The 17,995-nt window shown below is 33.8% G+C and overlaps 1 protein-coding gene across 4 annotated transcripts in view; it reads right to left on the reverse strand.

The window, feature by feature from the left end:
• The window catches only part of CDH18 (cadherin 18), a 970,896-nt gene that overhangs the window by 72,183 nt on the left and 880,718 nt on the right, over positions 1 to 17,995 (reverse strand). For all 4 annotated transcript variants that reach the window (XM_032861903.1, XM_032861902.1, XM_032861905.1 and 1 more), the window contains one exon: positions 9,327 to 9,580. In XM_032861903.1, the coding sequence (XP_032717794.1) occupies positions 9,327 to 9,580 (254 nt within the window). The remainder of the gene's footprint in view (positions 1 to 9,326; positions 9,581 to 17,995) is intronic.

Here is a 17,995-nt window from a genome sequence, read left to right on the forward strand (position 1 = left end):
AGAAATTGTCACTACTCTGTGGCAGCAGTGGCTCGAGGTGCATTTTCAAAGGCTAATACACAGATAGGCTCTTGAACGTACATAGAAAAGAAAGAAGAATGTGTTGGGGCCTTTACCAAGAACAAAATTCCCGATTTTCCGATACTATAGAGACAATAACCTCTTAAGGACACTGAAAAACATTTGTATTCTTTTTCTCTGTCTACAAGATGTACATCCTGGCCTTGATTGATTAAGAACGCAAAGATGAACTCTATGGAAATTTGTCTCTACAACAGATCCAGCATATGTGTGAAAATGGTATTAAGCAATAAAGAAATTAACACAGGTTTGTAAACCAAGTAAATGTGATGCTTATAAATGTTTAAACCACTTCTAAGCTCCATGACTTAATGTATCACCTCATTGAACTACCTTTGTAAGCAAAATGCAGATATGACCCACATCCTCATTTTACTGTGAGGATTAAGCGAGGTAATATTTGAAAGCATTTTATGGAGATGTATCAAATGATGAGCCTTCATGGATAAATATCATTTGTTTTAGTGTCTTTTAGGAAGGTTTTTTTCTCTTGGAAACCTTGAGTGTATTTTGATAGGAAAGTTCACAAATAGTAAGTGCTGTTTTTTGTTTGCTAGTTCTTTTCTGTTTTGTTTTCCTGGAAAAATGTTGTAAGCACAATAGGATCTGAATAAGGATTATTATTGAGTGAACAAGATTCTGTGTATAAATAGCATGAACTACTATTTGTTTCTAAAAAAATCGATCAGGAAATGAAATTATCTGTAATTCTTATTGGGTGCATACAAGTCATTTTTATTTGGAAACTCTATGAGAATAAAGCTCTTTTGCTTTCACCATTATGTCACAGGTGTATGACTTTGCCTTATAAGTGAATTAATAAACTAATCAATCATTCAACAAATATAAAGAACCTGTTGATATCTACTATGAAATTAATTAAGGCATTCCATAGCAGCTTTTACTTCTTTTATATCCATTTTGGTAGAAATAATCAAGCCAATAAGTCATCATATTTCACTTAGAGCACTATGTTTCAGATAGAGACAGTTTTTTATGGGTCACTAATATCCTTCATACATATTCTGAATATTGTATTTGAAATTTGTTAGTTTAGGAAACAAACTTTTTTTTTTAGAGTAAGTTCTTAGCTTACTTTCCTCTGTCATTGAGAGATACCTAAACATTGAAAAAAGGACAGATTAATTTATACTTCCCATGGTATTTCACTGAACTCATCATTCTGGATATAATTTTAAGATGTAATACAGTGATACTTGATAGTATATCTAGTTGATTTCTGGGACCAATCTACAGGCATATGTGGACAAAACGGTTATTATCACAGAGGAAATGTTGAGGCAGATACAAGGCTACTCTAATATGATGAGTATGACACACCATTAGATCCCTACCAGCACTCTAAGTTCATTGCGTTCTGCATGAAATAATCAACAAGGTAAAAACCTATATTCAATGCTATTTGGGAAATTATATGATTGATGATGAATAAGATGCTCTCTGTGAGGAACTGGTAATCTTGTGGCTACCTAGAGCAAATGCAATTGAGTTTGTGCCAGCTCAGATTTGTCCTTAAGGGCCCTCTACCTGGACCAGTTCCCTATGCAAACATTACCTAGTTTCACACTGGCACATGCATGGGCCCATTGGACACCTTCTTGCAATGTTGCCATCGTAACTTGTAATTCTGGGTTATCATTTTTATTCCTACAATTACTCTCTTTTCTGTCATACAACATATCCATCATCTCTTATTTCTGGTAAATATGTATTAACCCAATAAGTAAAGAGAAAATGCATTACCCTAAAATTTGATGAAAATTCATTATTCAAATTAGAATTTATGGATCAACAAATATGCAGTCAGGCTCTGGCCAGAGCAAACAGTCAATCCTAATAATGATTCCCTTTATTCAAGTATTTTCCTTAACAGAAGAAACTTTAAATGAATCACCCGGTTCATCATTTGGCATTCAATTTCCCTTTGATTATGCGGCTAGAAACGCAAGGTAATTATTAGTCATGTTAAAGTGCACTGGAACATTATTTTTCATTTCAATAATAAAATTTCAGTCCTCAGAGGCACCTATTATTTTCATTATACTCTGTCCATTTCACTATAAGAAATTAATTTAGAACTTATGTAATGGAAATGTATTTTTACAGTGAATTACCTAGAGAAACATCAGTTGGCTTAAAGTATAGTAGGCCTCTTTCAGTCGCCACACTTCAGATGCTTGTAGATATAGAATGTGAGTGGCAAAGAGAATTTATTTGCGGTTTTGCCTCCCAAACAGCAGCTTTTATAAGTTTTACTGGCTATAATCAATAGATGGAATAAAGTTTAATCAATATACACCCTGTGGGATATTACAGCAACTTAGCCTCATCTTTAATTTAACAAAAAGTCACACACCTGCAGTATAGCTTAGATTTATTAAATGATTTAAGGTTCCCTTAGCTTACTTTGGGAATGCAATTTACTCCACAATCCATGTCTCTAGAAAATAATCTTTCTGAAAACAACAAGAACAACAACAAATAAAAAAACATAAGGACCACTTGCCACCTGATAGGGTGCTCAATAAAATGGGCAGCACATAGATCACACAGATTTTTTTAGAAGCGTTTTAACTTCCTGAACCAAAATCCTGATCCAATGAAACAAAAATATCTAAAGAAGAAAATTCCCTGCACGAAAAAATTATTTCCCCTGTTATCCATGCCTCTAAGTAACTAAGATATCACAAATGCTACTGCTCCTGAGTTCTAGAATGCTATGGAACCACATTAAGCAATTACCATTTCTTTCCAAAAATGACATGCAAGCTATTTGGGTGTTTAGTTTCCAGTCAGTAGACTGGCAAAGCGTCACTAAGCCAGAGTTTATGTATTCATTCCAGGGCTCAATGAGTTATGCATGTTAACCTGGAAAATGAGTTCTTCTTCTGGGATCAGGACTGTGATTTGGAGTGGGTACCACCACACGCGAGGCTGTCAGCGAAATATGACCCCAAATGGAAAAAAAAAAAAAAATCTGCTGGAGTTTTTGTACCTTTACTGAAGCCTTAATAATAAGGTCATAATAAGTGACCTTAATAATTGAGTAACCTTAATAATAAGGTCACTTAATAAAGTGACCACATTCTAATCCAGTCTCTATGATTAGTTAGCTCTGTGAGTTACTCAGCCTTCTTGGTCTAAGATATCAGCATCTTTATAAGAACAGGGCTGTCTCAGAGGTACCTGGGTGGTTCTGTCAGTTAAGTGTCTGCCTTTGGCTCAGGTCATGATCCCAGAATCCTGGGATCAAGTCTAGCACCAGGCTCCCTGCTGAGCCTTCTCCCTCTCCCTCTACCCCTCCCCTCTGCTCATGAGTGCTCTCTCTCTCTCTCTCTCTCTCTCAAATGAATGAATAAAAAGAATCTTAAAAAACAAAAAAGAACAGAGTTGTCTCCATCATCTTTAGGTCCCTTCACATTCTCAAATGTCATATTCACATGACATTTTACAATTATTAGTCAATGTAAATGTGCAAACCGTATATAATATGATACAAAACGCTAGTCATAGACAAAGACTTCTGGCTTTAAATGGGAACCTGCTTTCTCTATCTCTGCCCCATTTGCACCAAATGTGTCTAATGAATTATGAACTTTTTTTTTTTAAGCTTTTATGTGTCAGAGAGCAAGAGAGAGCACAAGCAGCGGGAGCAGCAGGCAGAGGGAGAATCAGGCTCCCTGCCAAGCAAGGAGCCCAATGTTGGACTTCATCCCAGGACCCTGAGATGGTGACCTGAGCTGAAGGCAGACATTTAACTGACTCAGCCACCCAGGAGTCCCAAGTCGTCTCCTTTGTACCAGAAGACTATGATAGTTTTGATGAAGGTGGATTAAGACTTGCTATTACGGATCCAATTGAGATCTTTTTGACTAACAATGAAAAAACTTTTACAAATAAATTTTGTCTATAGAATAAAAACTCATTATGTATCAGATGATATCTTTTACATGAATATATTTGAGATGTATCTTCTGATAAGTTTTCATCTTCTTTTCAAGAATAGGAATTTTACATGCAAACCTTCTTAAATATTTGTTTCTACATTACTTTGCAACTTTGCAACATGACCTTGTCATTATTTTGAAACATTTCTAATTGTTTGCTGTTATGGCATTCAAAATTAACCAAATATGCCTAACTCCCGTCTCATCATGAACTCCATGAAAATTCAGAAATGCACAGGAACAACAAGTATACCGAGATAGATGTAGTGAATACACTATAAGTGTTTACTCACTGTAACTACAGCTAAACTCCAAACAGATTGAACCAACACTTCTAATTCTCTGGAACTAGTCATCTTCTTCTTCTTCTTCTTCTTCTTCTTCTTCTTCTTCTTCTTCTTCTTCTCCTTCTTCTTCTTCTTTTTTTTTAAGATTTTTAGAAAGTTTTGTTTTTTTTTTAATTTTGGCAAATATTTCTAAATCTGATCACAATTTTATATATTATGTTAGCATGTAAATAGGCTATTGTTCCTAAATAGTGTCATGATGAACATTTGACACAAGTATCCAACATATTTAATATTTCCTCTGATTGTTTTGAGTTTATTATACAAAGAAAACATTAAAAATCTTGACAATAAGTAAATGTATAGATAAAATCATATTATGAACCACAGCAGAAAAGAAGTAAAGATGGGGGGAAATACTTAGTAATATAATTTATAGTAAAGCCTTTCATCCTATGAGAAATATCAAGGACTTCAATGATTTTCTTTTTGTTGTACTAAATCAAGTAGTATATGTCTTAGACTTTACAGTATGAAGAGACTCTAAAATTAAGAACAGTTTTGCTCTTGAGATGCTAGAGTTAAAATGAGACTTGACCGTCTTCAGATCCCTCATTGCAGAGTATGAAAGACATCGACACAAATACAAGATCCCGGGGACTGGCATTTAATTAATGGCTTTTAGAAGTGTTTTAACTTCCTGAACCAAAATCCTGATCCAATGAAACAAAAATATCTAAAGAAGAAAATTCCCTGCACGAAAAAATTATTTCCCCTGTTATCCATGCCTCTAAGTAACTAAGATATCACAAATGCTACTGCTCCTGAGTTCTAGAATGCTATGGAACCACATTAAGCAATTACCATTTCTTTCCAAAAAAGAATGAATGAATGCAAAATGTTCATCTGGTTCCTACTTTATGCAAAATGTTCATCTGCTTCCTACTTTATGATATGTGACTTTTGCAAATGCAGTTTTTATGGTTGTTGTTGTTGTTAGTTGAGATATACGAGAGGCAGCAGAATATTGCTAAAAACAGGGTTTTGGGGAAAAAGTAAAAACGGATCTCAAATCTGAATCACTTTATCACTAAGGAAACTGTGCCAAATTACTTAATTTTCTGAGCCCTCAATTCTTCATCTGTAGAATGGGATGAGTAATATAGACACTTTAGGGTTCTTATAGGACTTTTTGGCATGCTGTATAAAGCCCTAGGCCCACAGACAGCAAGCAATGAACAACCACTATTTTTAACAGTCACTTTCTAGAAAGCCCTCTAGCTTCTCATGTCCAGCATAGGATTGCTCATCCCTCAGTGCTACACAGGAAATTCCCGAATTCCATTTGTAATACACTAACAAGGAAGTGCAGTCTGTTTAAATCAATGTTTTCTTCAATGCTAGTAAATAGCCTGGTTCTGACTTTATTTTCAAAATAAAAGGTGATGATTACATTGCTGCAATTTGCACATTCTTGTTTGGAGTTAAAAGAGACAGAAGCTAAACCTGGTATGCTCTTAGAAATCTGAGGAATCTTACTAATAGTTTAGAAAATTGAAACACAAAGACTGAAATCAGAAAGCTTTGCACAAATGCCTGTTAAGACTCAAATTCCCTTTCATTATCAATTCTGCAAACTTGCAGTTAATTGTATTTCAGGGCACATTGCAAGGTATATCTTTTCAAAGTACGTTTCCTTAATTAGTACAAACATTTGGTCCCTGAGAAGGTGGAAGTATAGCTTGCTTTTCTGTTTGTTAATGTTTGCTGTTTTTTATTTACTATTTACCCCTAGAGGCCCCTGTGAATGACACATTTTTATTAAAATCAAGAATAAATATTATGTAAATTATGCTCCCAAACAGCAGCTATAGAGTGTAGTTATTTGAAGGCAGCACTGGAAGGATTCATTTTAGTTTTCTAACCAAAACAAAATAAAAAGGATGATGCATTTGCTAATGGATTTTTAGGTCTCTTTATTAGCCTTAGGAGATAATATACCAATCATCTTTGCATCCCAGAAACTGGGAGAATGTATGTAACATAGCAGGTGTTCAATTAAAAGTTTCTAATAATATGGAGCCATCAATATCATGGGACAATCAATTATATATAAATAGTTTATTTTATTAAATGAACGGTAGATGTTGAAACATCCACATGGCTGTGCAAGAATGTGAAACATACATAGTGGTATGTAATCCTCACAAATGTATTTTCAGGATTTCTGTCCATGAAAATAATTAGTCCTCCGGTTTTACCAATGGACAACCCAGTTCTGTTTTCTCTGTGTCAGGGTTTCCCATTTTCAGCATTATCGATATTTTGGACCAGCAACTTCTCTGTTGTCTAAACATCTAAATTGTATGATGTTCTAGCACCATCCCTGGCTTCGACCCACAGATGATAATATTCCTCCCTCAGTTGTGACAACCAAACATCTCTTGAGATACTGCCAAATATCCTCTGGTGTGTGTGTGGTGGTATCCTTGGGTAAGAACCACTGTCCTTTGTGGAATAAGTTTTTTGTGTACATTGGGATAGATAGAATAACACGGAAAGAAGTTTGTGTTTGACCTCAATTTTTCTTCCCTTTGGTCTACCATTTTGGAATGGTATTTTTAGACACCATTTTTAGAACTAGTCTTCTTCTTCTTCTTTTTTGTTTTTTAAGATACTTTAGAAAGATTTTTTTTTAATTTTGGCAAATATTTCTAAATCTGATCATAGCATTTTTAGAATGTGTTATGTTGTAAATATATATTGCAGAATACCTCTTTAATATCAAACTTAAGTTTTCAAAAGAAACTCATCATTATCTATCAAATATTTCACATCAAACTAAGAGTATGAAATATTCTTCTCAAAGTGTATTGTCTCCTTTTGATAAAGGATGGCCACATTTATGTCTCTTTTACAATGTTATAGTTTTTCACATTGTTAGAAGAATTTTACTTATTATTATATGTCAAAAATATTGCTGAAATATGGCATTCCATGGAGTAATGAAGCATAGAGGGCTTCTCCTTCATTTGATAACTAAACATATTGACTTATATTTCTATCCTTTAATCAGAGATCAATTTCTGTAGTTGGGTTTTTGCATATTATTTTGCATAGTTTGCCTATCCTGCAACTTCAAAAAATGCTTAAATCTTGCTGTAAGTGTGACAGAGGGGTCACGAATTGACAAGGTGTTGTTTTTTGTACTCACAGATGGAATAGGATTGTTGAATATACACATTAGTGCACAGAAAATGGTTTCTGTCAATGCATAAGTACAGCAGGCATTTCTTTTTTAACTGAAATAATAATGCTTACATAAAAGAAAATTGAAACCCTTTATACACATAACATAGATACCAAGGAGAATATTTGCCATAATTGCTTTTTTTTAAGGATAATAAATGAAGAATCTGAGAATAAGGACTTGATAGGAAAGAGCAGGCAAATTTGTTAAAGATTTCAAACTTTCTAGGGCCTTGGGATTATCAAAGGGTATAAACACAAGGTAAATAAAGAGCCTTGTCTATGCATCAAACCTTTGATTTTATCATAATTGAGGGAAAAAAAGAAAAAAGAAAACACCTTTCTGATCATGCAAGAAAAGCTTTCATTATCACTACTGCATGACACAGCACAATAAAAAATATTGAGCATTTACTCACTGTGCTTGGCATTTTATATCAGTTTAAATTAATTCTATCAACGTATTTACACAACATCATTATTCCTTGATCATATATTTGAGATTCAGCAAGCTTGATTAACTAGAAGATGGTACAGTTAATAGGTCAAGAAACCAGAATTCCCACCCTGATCTTCCCATCTTCAGAAAGTAAGTACTGCTCTAAATAGCACTCTCTGCTTCCTTGGACAAGTTAGAATTTATAGAGGGACTACTAAGCACAGGCAACTCTACTTAGCATTTTATGAACATTGATTCATGCATTCTCACAATAACTCTCAGAGATAGACTTTTTTTTTTTTTTTTAACAGATAAAGGTAGATGATTTCCTAAATGCACATAACTATTGTAACAGAACCAGGAGGCAGAGATGAGTATAATTCCGAAATCATTAGTTTGTACTATAGCTATATTTCTTATCACTAAGGACTCAAAATTCTCTAGTTTATAGCTAAATATTTCTACATAAGTTTTTCATTCAATTACAGTCACATTTATTAAGTCAAATAAAAAATGTAATCTATGTGGTCAACAATATACAATTGATCCATGAAAAACACAAGATTTAGAGGTGTTGATCTCCTCAACCCACATACTGCAGAAAACCCACGTATAAATTTTGACTCACCAAAAACTTAAATACTAAGCCTATTGTTGATTGGAAGCCTTACCAATAACATAAATAGTTGATTATATTATATTTCAAATTTCATATATATTAGGTACTATATTCTTACACTAAAGTAAGTTAGGGAAAAGAAATTATTATTAAGAAAGTCATAAGGAGGGGCGCCTGGGTGGGTCAGTGGGTTGGAACCTCTGCCTTCGGCTCGGGTCATGGTCCCAGAGTCCTGGGATGGAGCCCCATGTCGGGCTCTCTGCTCAGAGGGGAGCCTGCTTCCTCCTCTCTCTCTCTGCCTACTTGTTATCTCTGTCTGTCAAATAAATAAATAAAAAATCTTTAAAAAAAGTCATAAGGAAGAGAAAAAATATTTGCAGTACTATTATTAAAAAATCCATGTATTATAAGGAAAAATCCATGTGTTACAAGCAGACCTGTGCAGTTCAAGGTCATGCTATTGACTGTCAATGGCATTGAAGGAGATAGCTTCATGCATTCTAAATTTGACAGAAACCCATCGCTACAATACTCAGCCAAGGACCTAATTAATATTCTAATTTAATCACCTTAATAAAAATAACATGGAAATAAATTATTTCACATTTTATTTTATTCATTTTGAATTATTGTGAAAGGCAATAAAAAACTTTATATGTCTACAAGATTATGGGATACCATACCTTACTAAGCTATTAGCACTGTCAGGATCTTGTGCCAAAACTGTGCCAACGACAGTCCCAATTTTGGCATTTTCATAGACTTCCATGACATAAGAAGGCATGGAAAAGAGGGGTGGTTCATCCACATCTCCAACAATGATCTTCAGCATGGTAGCATCTTTAAAAGGACCCAAGTGAGAAAAGCGGAAATCAAGATGTGTATTTGCTCCTTCTATGGTGAGAGTGTATGATTTCTTTTTCTCATAGTTCAGTGGCTGTTGGGAAAAAAATATATAAGATTTCCAATATTATGACTGCCATTACATTTCAAACATTTTTTTGCATTTTTGAAAACAAACAAATGCAGATAGATTTAAGTCAATCTATTTTAATTTGTCAACAGACTATGAAGTTTGTCTTCACAGTAACATCTAAGTCAAAAATCATGAAAACTCAAGTCTGAATCAACTGTAATTTTTCAAAGATATAAATATGATGATAACTAGGAACAAAAAATATTTCTTATAGACAAACAAATACTGCCTTTTGGAGACTCAGTTTCTAGTAACTTCTGTCTTCTCTTCAGTTTGCATTAGCAATCTTAAAAATATTTGGTACAAATTTTTAACTTTAAAAATAGATTTTTGTTTTGCATTTAAACAATTTATGTTCTATCACTGATTTTTTTAAAATCTATCATTATCTTACTTTCACTTTGCTGGTTTTAAACTTGGTATTGTATTTTACAATCTGATAAGCTTTTAAGTTTTCAATTCAACAACATTTTCTTAAACACTTCGTAAAATATACAAACTTCTGAATCTCATGTTTATTGTTTTACTTTTATTTTGTTTTCCTGGTAATACCATTTTATGTATTTGTTTTGTTTTCATATTCTTTAATATAATGTTTTTAACTACTTTATTTTTTAAATTATCTTTTTTTGCTTATACCATTTGCTTTTTAGCTTTGAGCCCATATTAAATGTTTCTCATAATCCTTTTAGTTTTTGTCTTAATTTTTAAAGTAATCCAACCAATTTCTTTTTTGTGTGTGTTAACAATATAGGTCAGAAGTCATGGATTTGACTTAAAATAATGAATAAAGTCATCCAAGTGTTTTGCCTGAAGGAACATATGGTCTAATATAGGATATAACACAGTAAATAGACATTTATATCACTGTACTTAATGCCATAAGAATATTAGATATTATGAAAATAATAAGGATACAGAATCAGAAATAGGAGTACCTGTAAACAGCTAGGTATTATTTCTAAGAGATAGTACTTTTTCATATAACTAAATGTATATATTAGACTTGATGCATATGATAGACTCTGTGACCTAAAATGAGCTCAGATTTAGGATTAACAATGTCAAAAATTTTCATAGTGATGTTGGTGCAAAGGATCCAGACATCAGCCTTTTCAGAGCCTGGTGAAGTATCCATTGATGCTGGTCTTTCCTGATTAATATCTATGAGAAAAACAGAATATTTTTTCATCCCTGTATCTGCCACCAATTTTACACTAGAATGCTCCAGTCTTGCAGCTTTCTTTCTTGAAAGATCAGAGAATGATTACTTCCTAAGGAGGAACTCAGATAGTTTCCTTTGCACTAAGGGCCAAGGAGAAGCTCATTAGAAAGAGTGTCCTTGGGCGCCTGGGTGGCTCAGTTGGTTAAGCAACTGCCTTCCACCCAGGTCATGATCCTGGAGTCCTGGGATTGAGTCCCACATCGGGCTCCCTGCTCAGTGGGGAGTCTGTTTCTCCTTCTGACCCTCTCCCCTCTCATGCTCGCTCGCTCTCTCTCTCTCAAGTAAATAAATAAAATCTTTAAAAAAACTTAAAAAGAAAGAAAAAGTGTCCTTAAAAACAGAACAATCACTCCTACTGATGATTACTTCCCTTATTTCTTCTGAACTACCTTGGAAAATTGGTCTTCCTAGAGACTGAAGATGGCATAAAAGGAAAAACAACTATTTAATTTCCAAATGAAATATTAAGAACCTAGAACCTATCATATATCTCAGGGACATGGATGAGTCTGGGCCATTGCAATTTTTTTTAAGTTTTTAGAAAACAAAATAAAAATGTCAAAAAAAAAAGTTAAAGACTCAAATTCATAAAAGTAGACATATATATATATATGTACACACACATACATATACATATATATGTATATATACACATACAAATTTATATATAACAAAATACTGTATATTTTACATTTATTTTAAAGAAGGATTGATTAATTCTGAAGTTTATGACTCCATCAGTTGGGAATCATTTCTTTCTGAGGGAATTTAAAATATAAAATAAAAAAGGATAAAATTATCCTTTTTCCTTCCTTGACTTCTCTCCTTGATATTAGTAAATAAGAATCTGTGTCTTGGGGCACCTGGGTGGCTCAGTGGGTTAAGCTTCTGCCTTCAGCTCAGGTCATGATCTCAGGGTCCTGGGATCGAGTCCCACATCGGGTTCTCTGCTCGGCAGGGAGCCTGCTTCCTCCTCTCTCTCTCTCTCTCTGCTTGCCTCTCTGCCTACTTGTGATCTCTCTCTGTCAAATAAATAAAAAATCTTAAAAAAAAAAAAAAAGAAAAAGAAGCTATGTCTTTGACTAATTCAGCAAATCTCATCCAAATTTAAATAGCCTATTCTGGAAACAGTACCCACTTGCTGCCTATTAGGAATTGGGTGGATGGAAACGATCCTTGATAGGTGCAGAGGAGCATGGGCTGTCAGAAGCCAGGTATTTTATTTATGGAAACCAACACTGTTGGCAGGTTTACCATATGTTTAGATCAATGTAATTTTTTAAAGTCAACCAGCTGCATCTGGGAAACTTTATAATGATTAAAGTTTTTCTCTTTGAACTTGCATGTATGAGACCTTAAAAATAAAACAAAACAAATACCCAAAAAGCAAAACAGGATTTGTTTACTAGTAATGCTTAACATCTCTTTTTCATTATAACACAGGATTTCAAAAGTCATCTCCATTTATTCATTGGTGTAGGCTTTTACATCTTTGTGACTCTCAATGAAGTTTATAGAGACAATTTTGGCCACCTCTACACCATCAAATATTATTATCAATAATAATATTCATAATATGTCTCAATATGTCTCAATATGACAGGCATCTCTCGGTTTGTTTAAGCAGGTCCCTTGGCAACATAGATGTCATTTATCTTAACACTAGTCTACCTTCTGCTAAGGTACAGGCTGTTTATGCAGACACATGGTTTCATGCTTATGATTATCTAATATATATTTAACTACCCCAAGGCAGGGATAATCATTTTGTAGGACTTGTTTACCACAAGATGGATGGCAGATGGATGGATTGGAATCCAGCTAGAGCCACCAAGGAATGAGAAGATTATTTAAGTGGAGACAGGGACTTTAGAAGCGAATGAATTAATGGAAATGGAAATATTTAATAGCTTCATTTATGTAGAAAATCTGGCAGTGCTAAATTGCAAGTGCAGAAAAACTGGGAAGAAATTCCACCATTTATTCTTGGACTGCAGGATTATGTATAGCATATAAAGTATGGTAACTTTATTTTGCATTAAAACTATAATAGTAGATAGATATTGGATTAGGATTATTATTTTTGCTACTTCTGTAATTTTGGCAAAACTGTTCAAATACTCATCACCCACACAGTTTCAATAGATCTTCCAGTAATTCTCTACTAATCATTTAGTCCTGGGAAATTATTTAGAACTCTGCTTATGGGTTACACATTCCATAGCTACCAGATTTTTATTTTAACCTAAAAATAGTATATCAAAAACTTTATACCAGGAATGGTGAAATCTATTCATCTAAAGCCCAATTCTGATAAGAAGACAGTGGAGGGAAAATGATTAAAAGAAAAGAAATTGAGGGGCACCTGGGTAGTTCAGTCGGTTAAGCATCTGCCTTCAGCTCATGTCATCATCTCTGGGTCCAGGGATCCAGTCCTGTGGCACACTTCCTGCTAGTCAGGCTCTCTGCTTGGTGAAGAATCTGCTTCTCCCTCTCCTTTAGCCCCTCCCCCATTTATGCTCTCTCAGTCTCAACTAAATAAATAAAATCTTAAAAAAGAAAGAAAATTCGCCCAGGCTATTACTGAGTTACCACAGAAAGCAAAAACATGAAATGTCTGGTTGATAGCTTTGTTTTTTTTATTTTTATATTTTAAGCAATGCCTGGCTTTGCTTAAAGGTACCTCTGGCTGAAAGTTTTTAAAACACAAAACATGTTTTTCCTGCCTTAAAAATAATGAGTCAAGACCAGATAAAGAATAACTCCATACACATGAGGTATTGTTTATGAACATGATAAGGGGTATATTATAACCAGAGACTGTTCATGAGAACAAGAAATAATTTTTTTCCAGTTCTACATTAAAATGTCAACTGTTCATGCTTTTAGGTCTTTCTGGCTGTTCACTGACAACATTCAGAAAGAAATTATTAAAACAGTCAAGCTGAAGAAAAAAATGAGCAAAGAGTTCTTCCCTTTAGATCTATCTGAAGATTTTTTGAAAGAGAAGTCGAAATTTGCTCACCCATTATCTACTCCATAAATTCTGCCTCACCAAAATACTTGGTGTGGGGAACAGAAGTTCATAATTTAAAGATAGTTTATTTCATTTAACAAAACCGCAGAACTATTTCAACTTTCTATTTTGGAAAACTGTATGTCTAGATTAGTGGTTTAGTGTTTAATAGGTAAGCATAGGACAAAGGTATTCTACTGGAGATTACTAATATAATACTAATGTTCAGGAATAAATATTCCAGGAATATCACCAAATTCTTTTTCATTTATACAGAATTTGCTTTAGGTTTAATTCTCTGCACAAGTTCAGTTGTGATTCAAGCTCTGTGACTTACAAACGCAAACTACCACATCAGCTCATACTTAACAAATGCTTTGCTTAGTGTTGCCAAATTTAGTGAATTAAAATTATTTTCTGATAGAGTATGTGTCAATTATCACATGGGACATACTTAGTTAGGAAATTACGATTTATTTGAAATTAGAACTTAACTGGGTGTCCTGTGTTTTATCTAACAATGTTAACCATGATAAATCACGACTATCATAGTTAATAACTAAATATATCAGAAATATAGAATTACCACAAATACAGCATGGGTATGTATTGACAACCTTCAACTATAAAAAAATAAATAAATGAGCATTAACCATACGAAATTGCTGTTGTCAACAATGTATGACATACACAAAAAATAATTTTATATGATTCAGTGTAAGATATCTGTTTTTCTAACATTAAACTATCCAAACATTCCTGGAATAATTACACCTGTGATCTGCTCTCTTTTATTGGAATGGTGCTTAGAATGATTCCACAGATACTCAGAATTGAGGTTGCTTAATAATTGTATTGGTCTGTTAGGGTTTTTGAGTTAATGCATTAGTTTCTGAGGACTGCCACAGCAAATTACTACAAACTAGGTGGCTTGACACAACATAAATTTATTCTCTCATGATACTCGGGACAGAGTCTGAAATTTGTCTGGGCTGACCTTTCGCTGGGCTTTAGGGAATATAACCCACTCCTTAGCTGTCCCAATTTCTGTGACTGCCTTAGCATTCCTGGGGAAGAAGACACCTGAGCATGGTTGGGAACTCAATTCACATTCTAGTTCAACCACTTGTTGGATGAGACCCCAGGTTTGGTGTTCAGAAATTTCCACTCTGCAGCCATGGGCCATAAAGATTTCTTCAGGAAAGACATAGATTTCAGGTAGTTCATGCTACAATCATATTGCTTAGATGATGCATCCCCCAATATAATATTGCCTCATTTTTAATGTTCCAAATTGTTTGCCTGTGATCCTCACATTTAAAGAACAATGCAGTTAAATATAAAGCCCTTGATTCACATTTATTTTGCTTGTATCTGCTACATATTGTTCCATGCATGCCTAAAAGGAATTTCCCATGCGAAGTTTTCTCTGACCCTTCATCTTTGAAAAATTGGCCCTCTTCTCTGTGAGCGCATAACAATTTAAGTAAACCTATACTATGGACATTTGACATCTTGTATTATAATAATGTTTCACATCTACTCAGTTTTCTCTAAGAGAAAGAATATTATCTAATTCATCTTCATATTTCAGGTATCTGGTGTAATTCCTAGTACATGGGGGATGATTAATAAATAGCTCTTCCTCAATCTCAAACATAGCTATATTTAGAGTACAGAAAGGTGCTACTGCATGGTTTATATTTGAAGATTGAAAAATTTTTATATTATTTCTAAAAGATGGATAGCTGACACCTATGTGTGACCTAAACAATTAACATATACTAACATTTAATTATCACACTTCCGCGATTTATAATTGCTTCCCATTTACAGATGAGAAAATCGAGGCATGGAAAAGTTAAACTTTTCCAGGAGCAACAACCAGTAAGTGGTGTGCATGGGATTTGACCTCAGGCAGTGGGACTCTTATTTGTTGTGTCCTGAAGCACTATGCTGTATACACTGCCTGAAATCTTTAGTACATAAACAGTGTCATATAACATTCCAATTTGGTGACTAAAGATGAACAGATTTTTAGTGTAATATAACGTCCTCACCGTTAAAAAATGCATTTATACATCTTTTCAAGTATTTGCTATAACACTGAAAATGAATTGATAACTTCATTAACTATAATTTCATTAATTCCGGCTACCAGAACTCGGAGTGCCTTTCTAATTTCCTTAATTCACAGACTCACAGAGTTAAGAAACTTAAATGCTTTTCACACAAAATCCTCTCTCTCTTCTGTCCCTGGTAGAAGGGCTTATTCTGGTATAATTTTAACTTCCCCAGCCACTGGGGCTTCTCTTACTTTTCCTTAATTACTGCTGAAAACCCTAATGCCAATGAGTTGACGCCAATTTTCATTTTAAATTTTAGTTTCTTAATTTCATCCTATTACTCCTAGTAATTACTTTTACATATCATTGCTCTCTCTAACTTATAAAATAATACTTTTTCCCTCTTTCATATTAACACATTTCACATTACTGTAGATAGTTATCATTCCCATCAATCATTTTCCAGCCAGCTCTACATATTTGGGACTTCTTAATTGTTTCTCATTAGTCACTTCTATTCTTCATTAAATGGCACTGGTATACTCTTCCATTGAACTGACATAACCAACAGAAGTAGAAAGATACTGAAAACAGCGTTCAGCCAAGTTGCTCTATGAATCCATTCTTCTGGGAGTCCAAGAAGGTCCTAAAATTATCTTTTATCTTTTTCATTTTTTCCTTTCTCTTTCTTTTTTTTTTTTTTTGTAATTAGAGACTCCTTATGACCCCACCTTGGTCCAGTTTCTAATATTCCACTCTCATCCAGGTTTTATAATGCAAGCATGGATGGATAATAATGGAATTGATAGCAATAATTTAATAGATGCAAATGTAACTTCAATCGTGCCACAAAATGGTTAAATTCTGGAATAGTAACTGATATTATTATTAATTTTTGCTTTCTGAAAAAAATGTATTTTAAATGATAACTCTGCAAAAAAAAAAAAAAAAAAAAGGAAAATGGCATGGATTTGAATGTTTCTTCAATTAGACTTTCTTATTATGTCATGGTTGGTGGTCCTTGTCAGAGATGTTTCCTGGATGGAAGATGTTCTGTGGAAACTAGAATACACGTATAAGCTTTCTTGTTATAAGTTTCTCTGTGAAGACGAGTATAATGTTCTTTCAATGTGTATAATTCCAAGGACATTTATATAAATCAATATGAAATGTTTCCTTACTATCATTTGAAGACTTGACAAATAAATGGGACATTTTTATCTCAAATAACAAATACGCATATATATTATAATATATAAAGTACATTTATATATTATTTATATGTATCTTTTATACAAGCATATATCTGTGTGTGTTTCCATATGTCCACACATATGAAAACTTACTAATAGTCTACGGATGTAAATAGCTTAACTCATCAGGATGTTTCAAAAGATTACCAAATTCCATTTAATGTAGTAAATTATATTATAGATATATATATGTAAAAATCAGCCAATTAACATCCAAAGTAGTTTCAACTGATATCTATCACTTCATGGTCATGGCTATATATGAGTAGGAAGAACAAGAGTTGCCCCAAAGCAGTCCTCTGTCAAAGTCACTGCAAATACGGTAGTAGATTTCACTGAATTGAAATGTGGACTCCTCTCTTTAGCAACTGGTTGACCAGGAGAATTTCTTTCCAGATGTTAGACGCTTATAAATATAAAAATAGCAGCTTGGACAAATTTTTTGATAATAAAATCCCTAATCAATGTTCAATTTTTGTAAATAGTTCATTAGAATTGGAAACCTATTTCTTCTCACTTTTTTTTTAAAGATTTTCTTTTCTTGATTTTACTGGGGGTGAGTGCAGGGGGGAGGGATAGAGGCAGAGAAAGGCTTTTGTAGGCTCTGAGTTGAGTATGGAGCTCCAACTTGGGGTTCAATTCCAGGACCCCAAGGTCATGACCTGAGCCAAAATGAAGTAAGATGCTTAACCGACTGCACTGCCCCGGTGCCCTAGAAATGTATTTCTTCTTAAAATAAAGTGTGTTCATGTTTGTCTTTGTGGGGATTTGTAATAGATTGGGATGTCTTATTCATTGCACTTTGTGACTCAGAGC

Source organism: Lontra canadensis, unplaced genomic scaffold (assembly GCF_010015895.1).
Source record: "Lontra canadensis isolate GAN:19392208 unplaced genomic scaffold, GSC_riverotter_1.0 scaffold22, whole genome shotgun sequence".
NCBI classification, from domain to species: Eukaryota; Metazoa; Chordata; class Mammalia; order Carnivora; family Mustelidae; genus Lontra; species Lontra canadensis.